The following is a 17135-nucleotide window of genomic DNA, read 5'->3' on the forward strand; positions in this document are numbered from 1 at the left end:
TACAACTGTTAGCAAGCAAAAGTCTGGGGTAGCGGGTCCATTCAATGGATCATAGCCTGCTGAAAGACACAGCACCAACAGCTCGCTTCTATAGCTTGCATAGTGCACGCCCACGCTAGTTGCAGCACTGCATGGCAAAGAAGAGAGTTTAAGACAGTAGCCGGCATAGGAGAGATCCCAGGTACTGGAGCTAACCCGCAAAGTGTCAGAGCCAGCTGCAGGCAGAGAGGTAGGTCAGAAACACTGCCCGGGGAGCCAGCTGCTGTCTCACTGGAGCAGCACAGCACTGCTGTTTTTCTTGGAATGAAATCCCTGCTCCTCTGCAACTCCTCAGGCACCCCTCAAATCCTGCACCAGGGGCCCCCCACCCCCTTCCCGGTTGCGGCCCTGGCTAAGGGATATATTTATTTAAAGTTGCTTTGGGTCAACATTTATCAGTTTTTTGTTGCTGTTGGCTCGATTTTTGATCGATTTTGTGTTTCAGGTTCTAGGGCCTAATTCAGACCCTATCGCTGATTTTCAAAAATCACTCTAAAGTGATTTTTGCACATCTGCACATGCATGTATGCCAGTATTCGCATGTGCAAGGTCCTAAACTGCGTTCTCTTCTGAACGCAGTTTAAGACCTGGAGGGGGCGGAAACGGGGTGCATTTTGTGGGCGTCTATGCTCCATTTAAGGAGGCGTATCTGGACCATTGCTGGGGTGAGTCGCTGCAGCTGTGTGACATCACAAGCAGCCGCTGTGACCCTTAACATAGTGGGTAGTCATCTGCTTTTGGAGCTAGGCTGCGCAGGCAGGGTGCTACTCTAAACATGCAAAAGCATTGCTTTAATGCGATGCTCTTGCATGTCTGCGGGGAGTGGGGGGGCAGGGTCATCCGGCATGCGGGGCGGACTTGCCCTGTGCTTGGCGTCCCCTCGCATGTCAAAGAAATTTGCAACTGTTGTATTTAGGGGAATTTTTACTAAAAATAGATGGGTCAATTTTGGTTGAAGTTTGGTCAATTTAGTTTTTCATGGTCTAAATTCCACATTTACTAATAGATGATTTACAGAAAATCGATCAGAAATTAACCAAACGTCAACCAAATATTGAGCAAATCAACCTAGTTGTATAAGGAGACATCTATACCAGTATATCCTTAATCTAGAAACCCTTTCGACCTAATGACTGTCGACCTAGAGCCCGGATACCATACACAAGACTGTATATACCTCACCTCACTTCTGTGTCCCCACACACATAAAAGCTACATTCGCCCACCTAGTTTCCTGCACAGAAATCTCACTATTGAACCAATTTCAGAATCAACACAGAGATCATAAGAACCAATTAACCTGACACTGACATCTTAGAACAGTTCATTTGAGTGGGCAACATGGTAGCACAGTAGTCACCATTGGTTTCTCACAACTGTGGAGTTGTAGGTTTGATTCCAACCAGGATCCTATTTGTGTAGAGTTTATATGTTCTTCCCATGTTTGTGGGGATTAATCCATGTGCTCAGTCTTCCACGTTCCAAAAACATCCTAAAAGGTCAATTGGTGCCAGACAAAATTAACCCTAGACTGTGTGTGTGTTTATGCAGTAGCGAATATAAAGATGTACTTGAGCAGGCACTTATGTGAATTATTGCACTTTGTAAAACACTGAATAATATATAGGCACCATTTAAATAACTCTTAATAAATAATACCTCATGACTCTCATATTGCAGATCTAAGAACCACCCAAACTCATTCCTGCTACCTGGCTTTATCATTGTCATAGGCATGAGGAATGCTCTTTAATGCAAGTTAAAGATTTTTTTTTTCTTTTCTTTTTTTTAAGATTATGAATAACATGTACCAAGGCTATTATAGATATGATGGCCAATCCCAAGATCGGTGAGATCCCGGCCTAAAATTGTCCAGAATTCAATCCCGGTATTGGAGCTTCCAATACCAGGGATTTCGGGATTGGCCACCACCCTACTTTTTTCTGTGCCAGGCAGCGTTGAACGTCCTCAGGAGGCTCAGATGCTGCCCCACCAACCCTGCTCAGCTCCCCCTGCCCCCAGCTGTGACTGCACACTGCGCAGTGTGACGTGAAATCAGAGGTCATGCTGCGCAGCCAGACACCACCGGCCGGACCTCACCTCTTGCACTGTTCGCATCTCACCTCCTTTCAGCAAGTGGACCACCCCCTGCCCATCCTGATTAAGGTGTGTATTGTGGGCTGGGCAGGGTGGGGTGGCATTGAAAAGAAACCAATCCCTGATATCCCGGGAGTCCCAGAATTGATAATTTTTCAATCACGATCCCCTTTGAAAAAATGGCCTGGAATTTGCCACCCTAGTTGTAGACAAATCAGGCCAATTTTATGCTTTTATTATTCCAACTAAAATTGCTAAAGGTCGTGTTGAGCTTATTTGCACCTGCCAAAATAAGTAACAGATCGAAAGATTGTAATAAGTGTAATAATTTAGGAAAGGGAACATTCTAATCAAGCTGGGCCTTCCCAAATAGGAGAGCTGGGGATGATACTACCACCAAGATCCCAAATTCCAAGGGCGATATTCAAATGTTTGAAAAGTCAGTTGGGAGTCTGTTTTTTCCTATCTAATAGACAGGAAAAAAACAGACACCCAATCGACTTTTCGAACATTTGAATCTCCCCCCAAAGAGTATAAAGAAGAGTGGGTTTTAGTAATTTGCACTCCCAAATAAGTAAAGGAGTATGGGTCATTAGGTTGACCACACTTAGGGCGACAGCCATTAGGTCGACCACTATTGGTCGACATGCATTAGGTCGACATGGAAAAAGGTCAACATGAGGTTTTTTTTTTACTTTTTTTGGTGTCGTTTTCTTCGTAAAGTGACGGGGAACCCAATTATTGCACCATGTCCCCTCGCATGGCTCGCTTCACTTGCCATGCTTCGGGCAAGATGCCTCGCTCCGCTACCGCTGCGTTCGACACAGGTTGCTATTCCCAATCGTAGTCCACGTGGATCGTAAAGTATGAAAAAGTTCAACATATGAAACAAAATTTGAAAAACACATGTCGACCTTTTTCCATGCCGACCTAGTGACATGTCGACCTAGTGACCATGTCGACCTAATGCATGTCAACTAATAGCAACTCATTTTTCAAGGTTGATCTGCAGGCCAAATATCTCTTCCAAAATTGTGAAGCAGAGACACAGGGGTATATTTACTAAAGTATGGGTTTTTAGAAGTGGAGACAGGCTTGGACTGGCCCACAGGGGTACAGGGGAAACCACCGGTGGGCCCTACTGCCTGGGGGCCCACCTCCTGCACTAAGGATCAGGTTCCAGACTGTGCACTTGAATTATACATTATACATATGTTACCTTATACTGGACTGTGGTGTATTTTCTACAGTGCATTGCTGTTATTAATCTGTTATTAATCTGGCCCATTATCATGCATGCAGCAGCTGAATTTACTGTATATATTTATGAAGGGGCCAGGACGTTGCACTATCTAATGGTTAGTCAAACCAATGAGGTGGCAGGCCACTCCCCCTCAGCAGACTGGCCACACCCCTAACACAGGCCCCTACCACTGTATTCCCACGGTGGGCCCTACATGCCCCAGTCCGACACTGAGTGGAGATAATGCTATGAGCAACCATTTAGATTATACAGTAGCTATTATCTTCTAGGAGGTGCTAGATAAATGTTGAGTAGAATTTGATTGGTTGCTATGGGCAATATCTCCATTTCTAAAAACCCACACTTTAGTAATTATACCCCAAATAATGCTACAAGGAAGATGGGAGTTCAGAAACATAAAGCAAAATTTCATCAGCGAATTTCAAAATGTGAAACTCCCTGAGGCCTACCCAAATATCAGGCATTACCTGGGATTGTTTGGCGGAGAAGGGGATCAAAGGTGGAGAAGGGGATCCAAGGATAGATTAAACTGTAAAAGTGACAAGGGGCATCCCTGGCAAATACCTCTACTTATGGTTATGTCACCTCCCCTCATCAATTCAATAAGAGAGTGGTGAGGTATAAAAATAATGTATTAAACCAATGAAATCCTGACCAAAAGCTCAATAACACAGAACTTCATACATGTGTGACCAAAAGATAGCGTGTTGGAAGAGGAGTAATCCTAAAATGAAACTACAGTAGCAGCAATGAGAAACCGCATGCCTTTAACCGAATGTCAGCCCCTGACAAGTCATGCTGTGGTATCAGAAAATCTGGGAGGATGGACTGCAATCTGCAGAGCCATACTAAACATCTTGGGGTGTGAAAGAGCACTAGTGCCCCCCCCCCCCCCTCCCAAGAAACGCTCCCAAAAAGATTGTGGGAAAGGGGCATGGTCACGCAATAGTGCTCCACAATTTAAAATTTCTCCAAACAGCAGTGCAACCTTATTCACATTACACCATACGGTATTGTTCCTTATACATAGTACAACACAAAGTAGTACCCCTTCTACATAATACACCAAACAACAGTACCACGTGTGCACAGTACACCACGCAGTAGTACCCGCTATACACTTTACTACACATAGTAGTACCCATTATACACATTACAGCATAGTAGTAAGCCTTTTACACAGTATGCCACAAAGTAGTAAGCCTTATACACAGTGTGCCACAAAGTACTAAACTTTATACACAGTATGCCACAAAGTAGTAAGCTTTATACACAGAATGCCACACAATATTCCACTCAGTAGTACACCCCTTATACATAGTATGTATTTGTTTTGGCATGTTTATGAGGCTTACAGATGTGTCCTTATATATTGTTGGTGGCTAAAATTCGCAGCATAGGACAACAAGCAGGGGTACCCAGACCGAATTGCGGGCAGCAGTGCTCCTGCTACCATTCATAGAGGGAGCCAGCACAAGTTATTCAGTGGGGGTAACGGGAACACAAGCAGATGTAATTAAACGGTAAGGTGGTGGTGAAGTGTTAGTGTTGATGTCGATGGTCATACTTGTTTCTCCTGCAATGTAGCTGTCAGCCTCTTCCAGACCTTACCTACAAGCTTCAGGCAGAAGGACAGAGGACAACAAGAACCCCCCCCCCCTTCCCGGAAAAAATCACCACACATTTGGTCAGTGACTAAGCATTTATTTATCTGGACTAGAGGTCACAACTGTGGATTTAACTTATTCAAATGTATTTTGCAATAAAAGGGTTAATGATTCAAAACAAAACATATAACATCACAATCTATGACAATTCCAATAAAGTACTCACCAGTTTTGCAAACATCAGAATTTTTAACACCAGAGTATGAAGTCCATCAAGAAATGGCCTGTATTTTTCTATGTATTAATGCAATGCCTAAACAGTACACCGGGTGGCAGTGTAAGAGTCTGTGGGGCTCAATCCCTAAATTCCTACTCTAATATATAGCTGTATACGTAGCGCCTTCAAGAGTGTTGGCTACCTAAAGGAAGGATACTGGTTCTTGAATAGATCCTGTCCAGAGGTGAACCAGTATGTAGGCAGAATTAAGGGCAGCAAGTAGCATTGTGTGGTTTCTACAGTTCATTAGTTAAGCATACAACAATTCCTTTGGTAAGGGCAAAGTTAGTAAAGCAATATAAGCAATGAGTTGTAAGCAACCAGCAGTACAATGCACAGTTCACTTCTGTAATGGTAGAGAGTATAAAGCAGTAAGCAGACACAGAGTTCAGCTCTATAGCAGTATATAGAATGCTTGTTACACAGATCCAGCGGGATACGGTCATTAGGTCGACACCACTTAGGTCGACAGTCATTAGGTCGACCACTATTGGTCGACATGCATTAGGTCGACATGGTCATTAGGTTGACAGTTCAAAAGGTCAACAAGAGTTTTTCACATTATTTTTCAATTTTTTGACTTTTTCATACTTTACGATCCATGTGGACTACAATTGGGAACGGTAACCTGTCTGAAGCAGGGCGAGTGAAGCGAGCCATGCGAGGGGACACGGTGCACTAATTGGGGTTACCCGTCACTCTACGAAGAAAACGACCCCAAAAAAGTTTTAAAAAACCCTCATGTCGACCTTTTGACCTGTCGACCTACTACATGTCGACCTAATGACCATGTCAACCTCATGACCATGTCGACCTAATGATTGTCGACCTAATGACTGTCGACCCAATGATCCATACCGGATCCAGCAGTGGAAAATGAGAGTAGCATGATAGGAGCAGTTCAAGTAGCAGATAGAAGCAAACAGTTCCTTTAAGTGGTGAATGAAACAGGCATGGTAGTCTCTCACTGGTGCTAACACTTGTCAGAGCCTCACTACAGTACTCCGTATGTACATATACCTCAGTCATTCACTGCAGGGTGCTGGGCAGTGTAGCTGTAGCCCTAGGTGGAACATAATAGCTTCTCTAACAGCAGAAACTAGGGCTGTGACATGCCGACAGGTTAATGCTGAAAAATTGTTGCTGGCTTTCTACAATTAATATCAATACTCCACTTCACACTGGTGTGAGGGGCAATGAGTGAACTACCCCTGACTGAGGTGACCAAGGGTCTTTTTAATAATCTTTGGATGGAGATAAAGTGGACTGAGATAAAGTACCAGCTAATCAGCTCCTAACTACCATGTCACAGGCTGCGTTTGAAAAATGCCAGTAAGGAGTTGATTTATCTCCACTTTATATTCATCCAAGGCTTAGTAAATAGAGCCCAAGTCTCTTGTGGCGCTATGTGGGCAGGGAAAGTTACACCGGATATCCCCAACTGTTAGGGTTCAGGTGCTGTTACTCAGGGCAGGATGTACTAAGGGAAAATACGATAAAACCCCTGTTTTTGGAGGTTTTATCACATTTTCGTATGTATCAACCCCGTCCGCTGCGTTTTCGCCCCTGTTGGTATCACCATCTTTGGATGGTGATACCCTATAGAAGCCTATGGGCTTCTTAACGCCAGCCGCCACAACCCGCCGCCTCCGTCGCCCCCTATCGCAGATGTCGACCCCCCTCCACCCAGCATATCTTCTTCCAGGAAACCCTGGTCCCGGAAGCTAAACTCCTCCTCCCCCTAGCAACACAGACGGAGGTCCTTCCGGCTGCAGGGAGGAGGAGGAGGTGCCCGGGACAGCCTGCTGCCTGCTTCCCAGCAGGTGGAGAGCCCAGGGAGTTGACGGAGACCCCCCGCACACCACATCACAGGTATCGCGGGGGGCCTCTGTCACCGCATATGTTAGTACATATGCGATCAACATCACTGCAATGGGCGGCGAGGGGCAGCGATGTATGTTAATACATCCCGCCCTCTCTCTGCTGATAAACTCTAGAGGTGGCCTGTGGTTGGTTTATATAGGCAAAGGGCTGCTATCCCGGTGCTCCATCAGTTCACTCTCTTCTCACGGACTCTCTTCAGCCTCCCGTGAGCAGTCCATCTCCTTACACGACTCCAGCTCTCCTCAGGAGGTAACTCCGCCTCTCTGCTCTTCCAACCCAGCGGCAGCCAAATCAGTGGAGTTCCAGCCTTCCCGCTCTTCAGGGATCCTGCAGGGATGTCCGGGGTCCTAGAGCCTGCTGTGTTTTGGCTGCTGCTGCTGACATCGCACAAGGGGTTGAGTTCATTTAACCCCTGCAATGTCTGCTCCTATACTGCCAGCAGCTGTTAATAAGGGCTTGTGGATGCACCTAATTCAATAAGTAAATAAGGGCTCTCAGTGGGGTGCCACATAGACAATGGAGGAACTGTGGCTGCAGCAACAATGGAAATGGACACATCTTCACTTGAGGCAAGATGGCATTTTGCATCACATACTGTATATCTATTATCCCTCAGTCTGAACGTGATGGAGGAAATCATGATATGCCACAAATTGATGTTACTACAGTAACTAAGCATATAACCATATATGACATCTGCTTCTTGTAACACTTCAATCCCCCTACTGTGCTGTTTTCCAAGGAAATTGAGCAAGAATAGGATCACATACTATGCAATTAATAGTGAAAATAGCAATACACATTGGGGGTAATACAGAGTTGATCGCAGCAGCAAATTTGTTAGCAGCTGGGCAAAACCATGTGCACTGCAGGTGGAGCAGATATAATATTTGCAGGGAGAGTTAGATTTGGGTGGGTTATTTTGTTTCTGTGCTGGGTAAATATTGGCTGCTTTATTTTTACACTGCAATTTAGATTTCAGATTGAACACACCCCATCCAAATCTAACTCACTCTGCACATGTTACATCTGCCCCCCCCTGCAGTGCACATGGTTTTGCCCAACTGCTAACAAATTTGCTGCTGCTCTGAATTACCCCCATTATGTGGGCACCAGTGTTGACCTCACCTATTAACTCTTACTGCTTAAGCCAGTGATTTTCAACCTTTTTCAATTCATGGCACACCGAGCATGATTTGAAAATTGCCAAGGCACTCCATCAGTACCGCACGAAAAAAAACCAACACACATTGGGAAATAAAACAGACATATATTGGCCCCCAAGGGGAAAAAACACACACACATTGGCCCCCACAGTAATTAAACAAATGCACTGGCCCCCACAGTAATTCCACACATTGTGCCCCATAGTAATGCCACCACACACTGCCCCCCATAGTAATGCCACCACACATTGCTCCCCATAGTAATGCCACCACACATTGCCCCCCCATAGTAATGCCACCATACATTGCCCCCCATGGTAATGCCACCACACATTGCCCCCCATAGTAATGCCACCACACATTGCCCCCATAGTAATGCCACCACAAATTGCCCCGCATAGTAATGCCACCACACATTGCCCCCCATAGTAATGCTACCACACATTGCCCCCCCATAGTAATGCCACCACAAATTGCCCCCATAGTAATGCCACCACACATTGCCCCCCATAGTAATGCCACCACACATTGCCCCTATAGTAATGCTACCACACATTGCCCCCCCATAGTAATGCCACCACACATTGTCCCCCATAGTAACACCACCACGCATTGTCTGCCATAGTAATGCTACCACACATTGCCCCCCCATAGTAATGCCACCACACATTGCCCCCCATAGTAACACCACCACGCATTGTCTGCCATAGTAATGCCACCACACAGTCCCCCATAGTAATGCCACCACACAGGTCCCCACAATAATGCCACCACACAGTACCCTATAGTAATGCCACTACACAGCCCCCCATAGTAATGCCATCACACAGTCCACCATAATAATGCTACCACACTGTCCCCCATGGTAATGCCACACTAATCTGTGACTGTAAAAATGCTTCACTCTCAGTTGTAGGAGCAGTGAGGAGCGCTGAGAACGAATGGAGACAGAACGCATCAGCAGTGGGTGGGCGGGCACTCCAGGCGGACAAGGCGAAGTGGTGTTTGCGTGACCTAAGAGTCATTTGCATAGGTCATGGGCTGAGCCACAGAAGTGCCCAGCGCTGACCAATCTTGTTAGTGAGGACTGCAGCAGCTGGGCAGCGGGCATCTCTGGCGGCTGTACGGCACACTTGAGAACTGATGGTGGCACACTAGTGTACCGGGGCACAGTAGTTGGGAATCACTTGCTTAAGCAAATATTAAAGTTAATCAAAAGCATTACCAAGCATTGAAAGCATTGCCACATACAGGCTTGCATCCAGGTCTCAGTGTATCCCATGAAGTTTACTGCACTCAGGACCGGCATTATACTGGTCACCCCAGCAAGATGAAGGACATATTCTTTTTCTATACAATGTGTAACTTTTGCAGTTATAAATAACTCCATGTCCTTCTCCTTCTAGCAGGGTCTTAATAAATGTAGCAGTACAATTGAGTCTGATCACTGGACTCTCCTCTGTCCAGCTGCTGCACTGCTGCCTGCTCATAAGCCATGGCTTCTCGTGGCGCAGGGCACTGTGGGAATGGTCCGGGACTAAGAGAGATGTCATGATGTCTCCCTCAGAAGACGTTGCAGAGCCAGGGGCAGCGCTTCATGCTGTACCGTATCTAGTGGTGGGCCCAGCAAAGAAGAAGCTGGGTGCACTGCTACATCCATTACAGCGGGCTACACTGCAAACTATTCTCAGGATTACAGACTTGTTGGCTCTGTTACTGTATATAAAAACTACAGATGTAAATCCCCGTGTTTTAGGTTTCGGTTCTAATTTGTTGTCAGGTTTTGGTTGTGCCAAAACCCCTCTCATATGTTTTAGTTTTTGATCTGTCCTTTTTTGGTTAAAAAATGCTAAAAACTGCTAAAAGCATGTAAATTGGGCCTGCTTTTGTTACTACAGTATTATATAACATTAATTTCCAATAATTTCTAGTCAATTTGGATAGCTGAGGGCTGAAAACACCCCTTAAACATAAGGCATGCTTTTGGGGCACAGGAGGGAAGAGGATGCTCGGGGGGGGGGGGGGGGACAAGATTGGGGGGGTGGAGGTGGGAGCTCCGGGTGGAGGAGGAGGAAGGTTAGGGGGCACAGGGTTGGGAGGGACATTGAAGGGGGCACAGGGTTGGGAGCATACTCAAGGGGGAACAGGGTTGGAGGGATGCTCAAATGGGGTACAGAGCAATAGGGAAACTCAGAGGGGCACAGAGTAAGGGGGACACTCAAAGAGGCACGAAGTAAGGGGGGATGCTCAAGGATCACTGTATGGGGAGGGGAGCTCAGGGGGTACAGGGTAAGTGGGGATGCTCAGGGGGGCACAGGGAGTCTGATGGTAAACTGGTATTTATGGGGAGTCTGGTTTTAATTTCAAATGTGTTTATACTTTGCTGATTTTGAGAACTTGTATTCAGTAAATGTCTAATAAAGATATTGTTACATCATTATCTGTCTCCTATATACGTGACCTGACACAGAAGTCACTAAACTCACTTTGTGGGTTTAGGCTCTAACACTCTTCACACCCTCCTCACAACCAGGGACGTGCAGTGAGCTAAATGGCTCAGGAAGCACTAGCTAGCAGATCCAGAGACAGATTTACACACAATATATGAGCCAAAGGGTTCATGTGGACAGTATACACAGGTCCAGCAGTATAAACTCCTGGTGAGTTTTGATCAGAGATGTGCAGAAAAGGTAGGCAGAGGAGACACTGCCTCACCTGCCGTAAGACTTTTACTCCACAGTTTTGGCTATTAAAAGGATTAGAATAATACAAAGAAGATATTGCAAGCATATTCTTTGTATTTTTCATATAGTTTATACAGTCAAAACTCTGGCACAAATGTTAGTATGACAGGAAAGGCTCTGCCTCACCCGCCTCACCCCACCGCACGTCACTGCTCACAATCATGGACTACCATCCCATAAAAAGGAGCAGAGCTTCGGGATTCAGCACCATCTGAGTATGGCATTGATTCTCACAAGCTGAATATTAGGTGGCCCTATTGAGATCACAATAATGAATGAGCCCATTACATACAACATGCAGAAACTATCTTTTCCACATGTGCAATGGGCCCTTAAGTGATCATGAGTAAGCCCCTAAAGCAAGCTTATTTGTAGACTGTATTCTCCTGAATATTAATTCAGCTTATACAGTGCTTGCCTCTATCAGAACAGAAATTCCCCAGCAGGAACCATTTATAGTCAAGTGGGGTTACAGGCATTTACTTAAGCTTAATGCTTCAGGATCTGCTATTATCACAATGTACTGTAGCTTAGTAGACAGGGATTTATGGAAGGGCTGGCAACCACTTTACCATTCAATGTGAGTGTATTGCTGGTAATTAGAGGCAATCCAATCTGCTTCGATGCCACATGATTCAATTACTTGTATCTGAAAGTTCTTTGGTAGACTTTTGTCCTTGCTGAGATCTATATTTCAAGAACATTTCATATCGTGTTTCCTGCATACACGATATGAATCATTATAATCACTGAACATGTCAACGACCTTATTGCTATCTCAATCAGCATATACTTAAGCAACTGATATATTCTGAGATGTATGGTACAAGTCATTTTACATAACCATTTAATATATAAAATGACCAAATATGTATAACAAACACAGTATGCAATAATTATGGACATCATCACCCTAAATATATAGTAAAGAAGATGGTATAATTTTTGCCCTTGTGACATAATATTTAATACAGGGCTTTTAGTCTTTTTCACTAAAATGCCATTTATCTAGAAATCAGTACATCACCTGAGCCAGCAATCCATTCATCTCAATATAAATTGCCAATCTTATCACTGTGATACATTTAACTGTATCCATTAATCAGATTGTTACAAGGCCAAGAAAGTTCACTCGGCACATTATGATACTGAAATCGATAAAAAGATATATATTGATCTATAGATATATAAATATATGTAGACAAGTGGTAGGTCTGGAAATACACTCATTCCAGGAAGCATATCTCAGGTTAGTGGTAAATACATTATCTATGCATGTATATATATATATATATATATATATATAATCTGTACATTAACATCTATATACCATTTTCCCACATACAGTAGGAGGTCTTTCTATTTATGTTTTTGTATCATGATGTTTATTTACAATTCAAGGTATAGACAATGTATAGTTCTGCACTAAATTTCATCTTTAATATACAAAATTATTACTTTTGCATGACAATGACAGGCCTTTTCTATAGCAAACTATAGTTCTTCATATATTTATCATGAAGCTGTATTTGCATTCATTTGCCTGCTAGCAACATCAGCGGCCTGTAGTAACCTTATATTGTCTTACAGGATGCAAGTGATTAAGGTCCTGTCCATTTTCTGTACTCTTGTCATCTGTACCTGGGCTTCCCATTTCTTTGATCAAGAATGGAACATATGGAAGTCAAAATATGGTAACTAGAATTATTCGAAAAATGCAGCTACATAAGTTGATGATGAACAATATTGCATTGAAAAAATACAAGTACCAAACAAATCCTTTCAAAACACAGCATAGATGTTTGTTCTACAGAATATGCCCATTAGACAAATACCTGTAATTAATATTTACACGAAGGGTTAAAGCTTTAAATACTTCCATGTGTCAGCACTAAATAAATAAATTGAATATCTTCTGTGTTCTTCTGTAGGCAGATGAGGCACCACTTTGGAGAATGCAAAGATTATATCATCCATTAATTTATTCTTGTATTGTCTGGATGACTTTCTCTTGCACTGACCATAGGGGTAATTTAGACCTAATCGGTAGGGTGCGTTTTTTGCATCCCTGCGATCAGGTAGTCGCCACCTACACGGGGAAGGGTATTTGCACGTGTAGCAGAACTGCACAAACATCAGTTTGTGCAGTCTCTGCTCAGCCCAGCACTTACTCAGCTGCTGCGATGATTGGGGCCAGAGCTGACGTCAGAAATCGTCCCACAAAATGTGCTACGGTTTTACGGACACTTCCTAGAAACGGTCAGTTGCCACCCACAAATTCCCTCTTCCTGTCAATCTCCTTGCAATCTCCGGTGAATTCGGAATTTTTACAGCATCCCATCGCGCCTGCGCTTTTCGGTGCATACACATACACAGTGCAGACCTGATCGCAGCCTGTGAGAAAATGCACAGCAGCGATCAGGTCTGAATCGGCCTCATAGTGAGAAAGCTATAAATAACTATACTAGTGGTTCTCAAACTGTGTGCCGTGGCACACTGGGCTGCCTCAAGACACTTGCTGGGGTGCCTCAGGATGGTGGTCCAGGACCAAGACAAATTATTTATAGTCAAACTGATAGACAAAACCATCGCTGGTGGATGCTAATCATAAAATATGTGGACATTTAGAACCACAACTATGTCCACCACCACAAAACTGACCTTAAGGGTGACATTCTGTATGACACTATTTATTTAGTTTAATATATATATTTTTTAAGTTATCGATAAGAAACTTTTCAAGGGGTGCCTTGAAAAAACTGCTGACACTCTAGAGCGCTAGAGCGCTGTGTATCAAAAAAGTTTGGGAACCACTGAACTATACTATAGTTGAGACAGATCTGCCAACTTCTTTTAGTAATTTACATTTTGCTACATTTTTGATACACTAATTAAAATGAAACTTTTAAAGCAATGCTCTTTTCTACTTTGCATAAAAATACTGTTCACCACCAGCCTAGTGAATGTTGATATATAAAGAGTCAAACAGTTTTTACTGAATGCTTTGCCAGTTCACACTTTAGCATACTCAGTAATATGCTATTGCAATCACCAGTAATATGAGAAGTATTATAGGATGGCACTGCTCTTGCAATCACCAGTAAGATGAGATGTATTATAGAATGGTACTGCTATTGCAATCACTAGGAAGATGAGAAGTATCATAGGATGGCACTGCTATTGCAATCACCAGTAAGATGAGAAGTATCATAGGATGGCACTGCTGTTGCAATCACCAATAAGATGAGAAGTATCATAGGATGGCACTGCTATTGCAATCACCAGTAAGATGAGAAGTATCATAGGATGGCACTGCTATTGCAATCACCAGTAAGATTAGAAGTATCATACAGTAGGATGGCACTGCTGTTGCAATCACCAGTAAGATGAGAAGTATCATAGGATGGCACTGCTGTTGCCATCACCAGTAAGATGAGAAGTATCATAGGATGGCACTGCTGTTGCAATCAACAGTAAGATGAGAAGTATCATAGGATGGCACTGCTATTGCAATCACCAGTAAGATGAGAAGTATCATAGGATGGCACTGCTATTGCAATCACCAGTAAGATGAGAAGTATCATAGGATGGCACTGCTGTTGCAATCACCAATAAGATGAGAAGTATTATAGAATGGTACTGCTATTGCAATCACCAGAAAGATGAGACGTATTATAGGATGGCACTGCTATTGCAATCACCAGTAAGATGAGAAGTATTATAGAATGGTACTGCTATTGCAATCACCAGAAAGATGAGACGTATTATAGGATGGCACTGCTGTTGCAATCACCAATAAGATGAGAAGTATTATAGAATGGTACTGCTATTGCAATCACCAGAAAGATGAGACGTATTATAGGATGGCACTGCTATTGCAATCACCAGAAAGATGAGAAGTATTATAGGATGGCCTAATTCAGTAAGGAATGCAGATTCTAACTTTTTAGTATAATCTGCAATCCTTGCAATCGCATGCTGGGGACCGCTTATCGCAGGGCAAGGCCGCCCAGCATGCAACCCACCCACTTGCGGTCATGCTCTAACTGCGATTGCAATGCAATTAGAGAGTGGTTGCAGAAACTAGTGAAGCCTCCTGCCAATGCAGGAGCCCAGCCGCCATTTATTTGATCGGAGCAGCTGCATGTGACCACATGCAGCCGTCCAGAAAGCACCACCGTCATGCCCTTGTTTCCTCAATGCTACCCCAAAATCACTTGGTCGCCGCCCCACTGCCTGCCCTGTCAATCAGTCAGAGGCATTCACAGTTAATGCGGGCCGATGTCATTATCTGCGGGCACTTGCGCAGAACGGGACCTGTGCTTGCGTACGCGGGTCCTGTGCTTAAATTGTGGTCGCATCATGTTTCTGATACGACATGAATAAGGCCCTAAATGCCATGTATGGCAAAGCACCTAATCCAACAATAAGAGGGTACATGTATCATCCCTCCAAACTATCCCAACTTATGTGGTACAGTCATTATTTGGGGGCTCTATCCCTCTGACGTGATCAGAATGAGCATGTCTGTAGTACTATGGCCCTCATTCCGAGTTGTTCTCTCGCTAGCTGCTTTTAGCAGCATTGCACACGCTAAACCGCCGCCCTCTGGGAGTGTATCGTAGCTTAGCAGAATTGCGAATGAAAGATTAGCAGAATTGCGAATAGAAATTTCTTAGCAGTTTCTGAGTAGCTCGAGACTTACTCAGCCATTGCGATCAGTTCAGTCAGTTTCGTTCCTGGTTTGACGTCACAAACACACCCAGCGTTCGCCCAGACACTCCCCCGTTTCTTCAGACACTCCCGCGTTTTTCCCAGAAACGTCAGCGTTTTTTCGCACACGCCCAGAAAACGGCAAGCTTCCGCCCAGAAACACCCACTTCCTGTCAATCACAGTACGAACACCAGAACGATGAAAATTCCTCGTTATGCCGTGAGTGAAATACCTAACTTTTGTGTAAAATAACTAAGCACATGCGCTCTGCGAACCTTGCGCATGCGCAGTAAGCGACTAATCGCAATATAGCGAAAATCGGCAACGAGCGAACAACACGGAATGACCCCCAATATGTGGTGACGTGTTCTCACATAAATTAGAGAAAAAACTAACCTACTCATGATCTTAAAATGGGAAATCCACTTTTAAACTTTCCTGCCCCTACAAACACTTCCTGTAGGTCAATTGACCTGACCATAGCCACTCCCCTAGGACCCTAACTCATCTGTTAATGGTATGACCTATGGAATGCTTTGTGGAGGGCAGGTGCTGCTGTGATAAATAGTCCAGTGTAATATAATAGTGATAATTGCTATGATGAACAAGTTCTGATATAAAAATATTAATTAGGAGCTAAATTCATATTGTATCAAATTATAAAACTGTGAAAGTGCTTATGTGTTTGTGTAATTGTGCAATTAACCTTCTATACATATTATAAGAAAACCTGGGGAGTCATGTCAGGCAATTCTTACTTTTATTCTTTACATTTCCCTTTCCAGAAACCACACTCCCAATAATGCCATGTCCCACTGCCATGGTGTCTCTAAGCCATACTCCCAAACGTTTTTGAGTGATGTCAGTAACATTGATAGAGGACTGTGATACGATGTACGATACAGGTTGAGTATCCCAATTCAAAATCACACATTTTATATTCCCCTACTTAGATAATGACGCATTTATATATATATATATATATATATATATATATAGACAGACAGACAGACAGACAGACAGACAGACAGACAGACAGACAGACAGACAGACAGATAGATAGATAGATAGATAGATAGATAGATAGATAGATAGATAGATACAAATAATATATATATATATATATATATATATATATATATGTCATTATCCCAATAGGGGACCAAAAAAAATGTGATTTTGAATTTTGGATAAGCGATACTCAACCTTTATAATGCACTTTCCCCTGTAAATTACAGGGATATCAAAAGTTATGGCTACATAATGGTATAAGGTTATATGACTATATTATAGCAAACTGACTTCTATCAGCCAAAATAAGTTACAGCAAGGAGTGCATTTTT

At 43.5% G+C, this 17135-nt stretch overlaps 1 protein-coding gene across 1 annotated transcript in view; it reads left to right on the plus strand.

The window, feature by feature from the left end:
• Positions 1-12309: 12309 nt before the first annotated feature.
• LOC134935231 (uncharacterized) overlaps positions 12310-17135 on the plus strand; it is a 78260-nt gene continuing 73434 nt past the window's right edge. The window contains exons 1-2 of the mRNA XM_063930420.1: positions 12310-12327; positions 12669-12772. Coding sequence (XP_063786490.1) covers positions 12670-12772 — 103 coding nt within the window. The 5' untranslated portion in view covers positions 12310-12327; position 12669. The remainder of the gene's footprint in view (positions 12328-12668; positions 12773-17135) is intronic.

This window comes from Pseudophryne corroboree, chromosome 6 (genome assembly GCF_028390025.1).
Source record: "Pseudophryne corroboree isolate aPseCor3 chromosome 6, aPseCor3.hap2, whole genome shotgun sequence".
NCBI lineage: Eukaryota > Metazoa > Chordata > Amphibia > Anura > Myobatrachidae > Pseudophryne > Pseudophryne corroboree.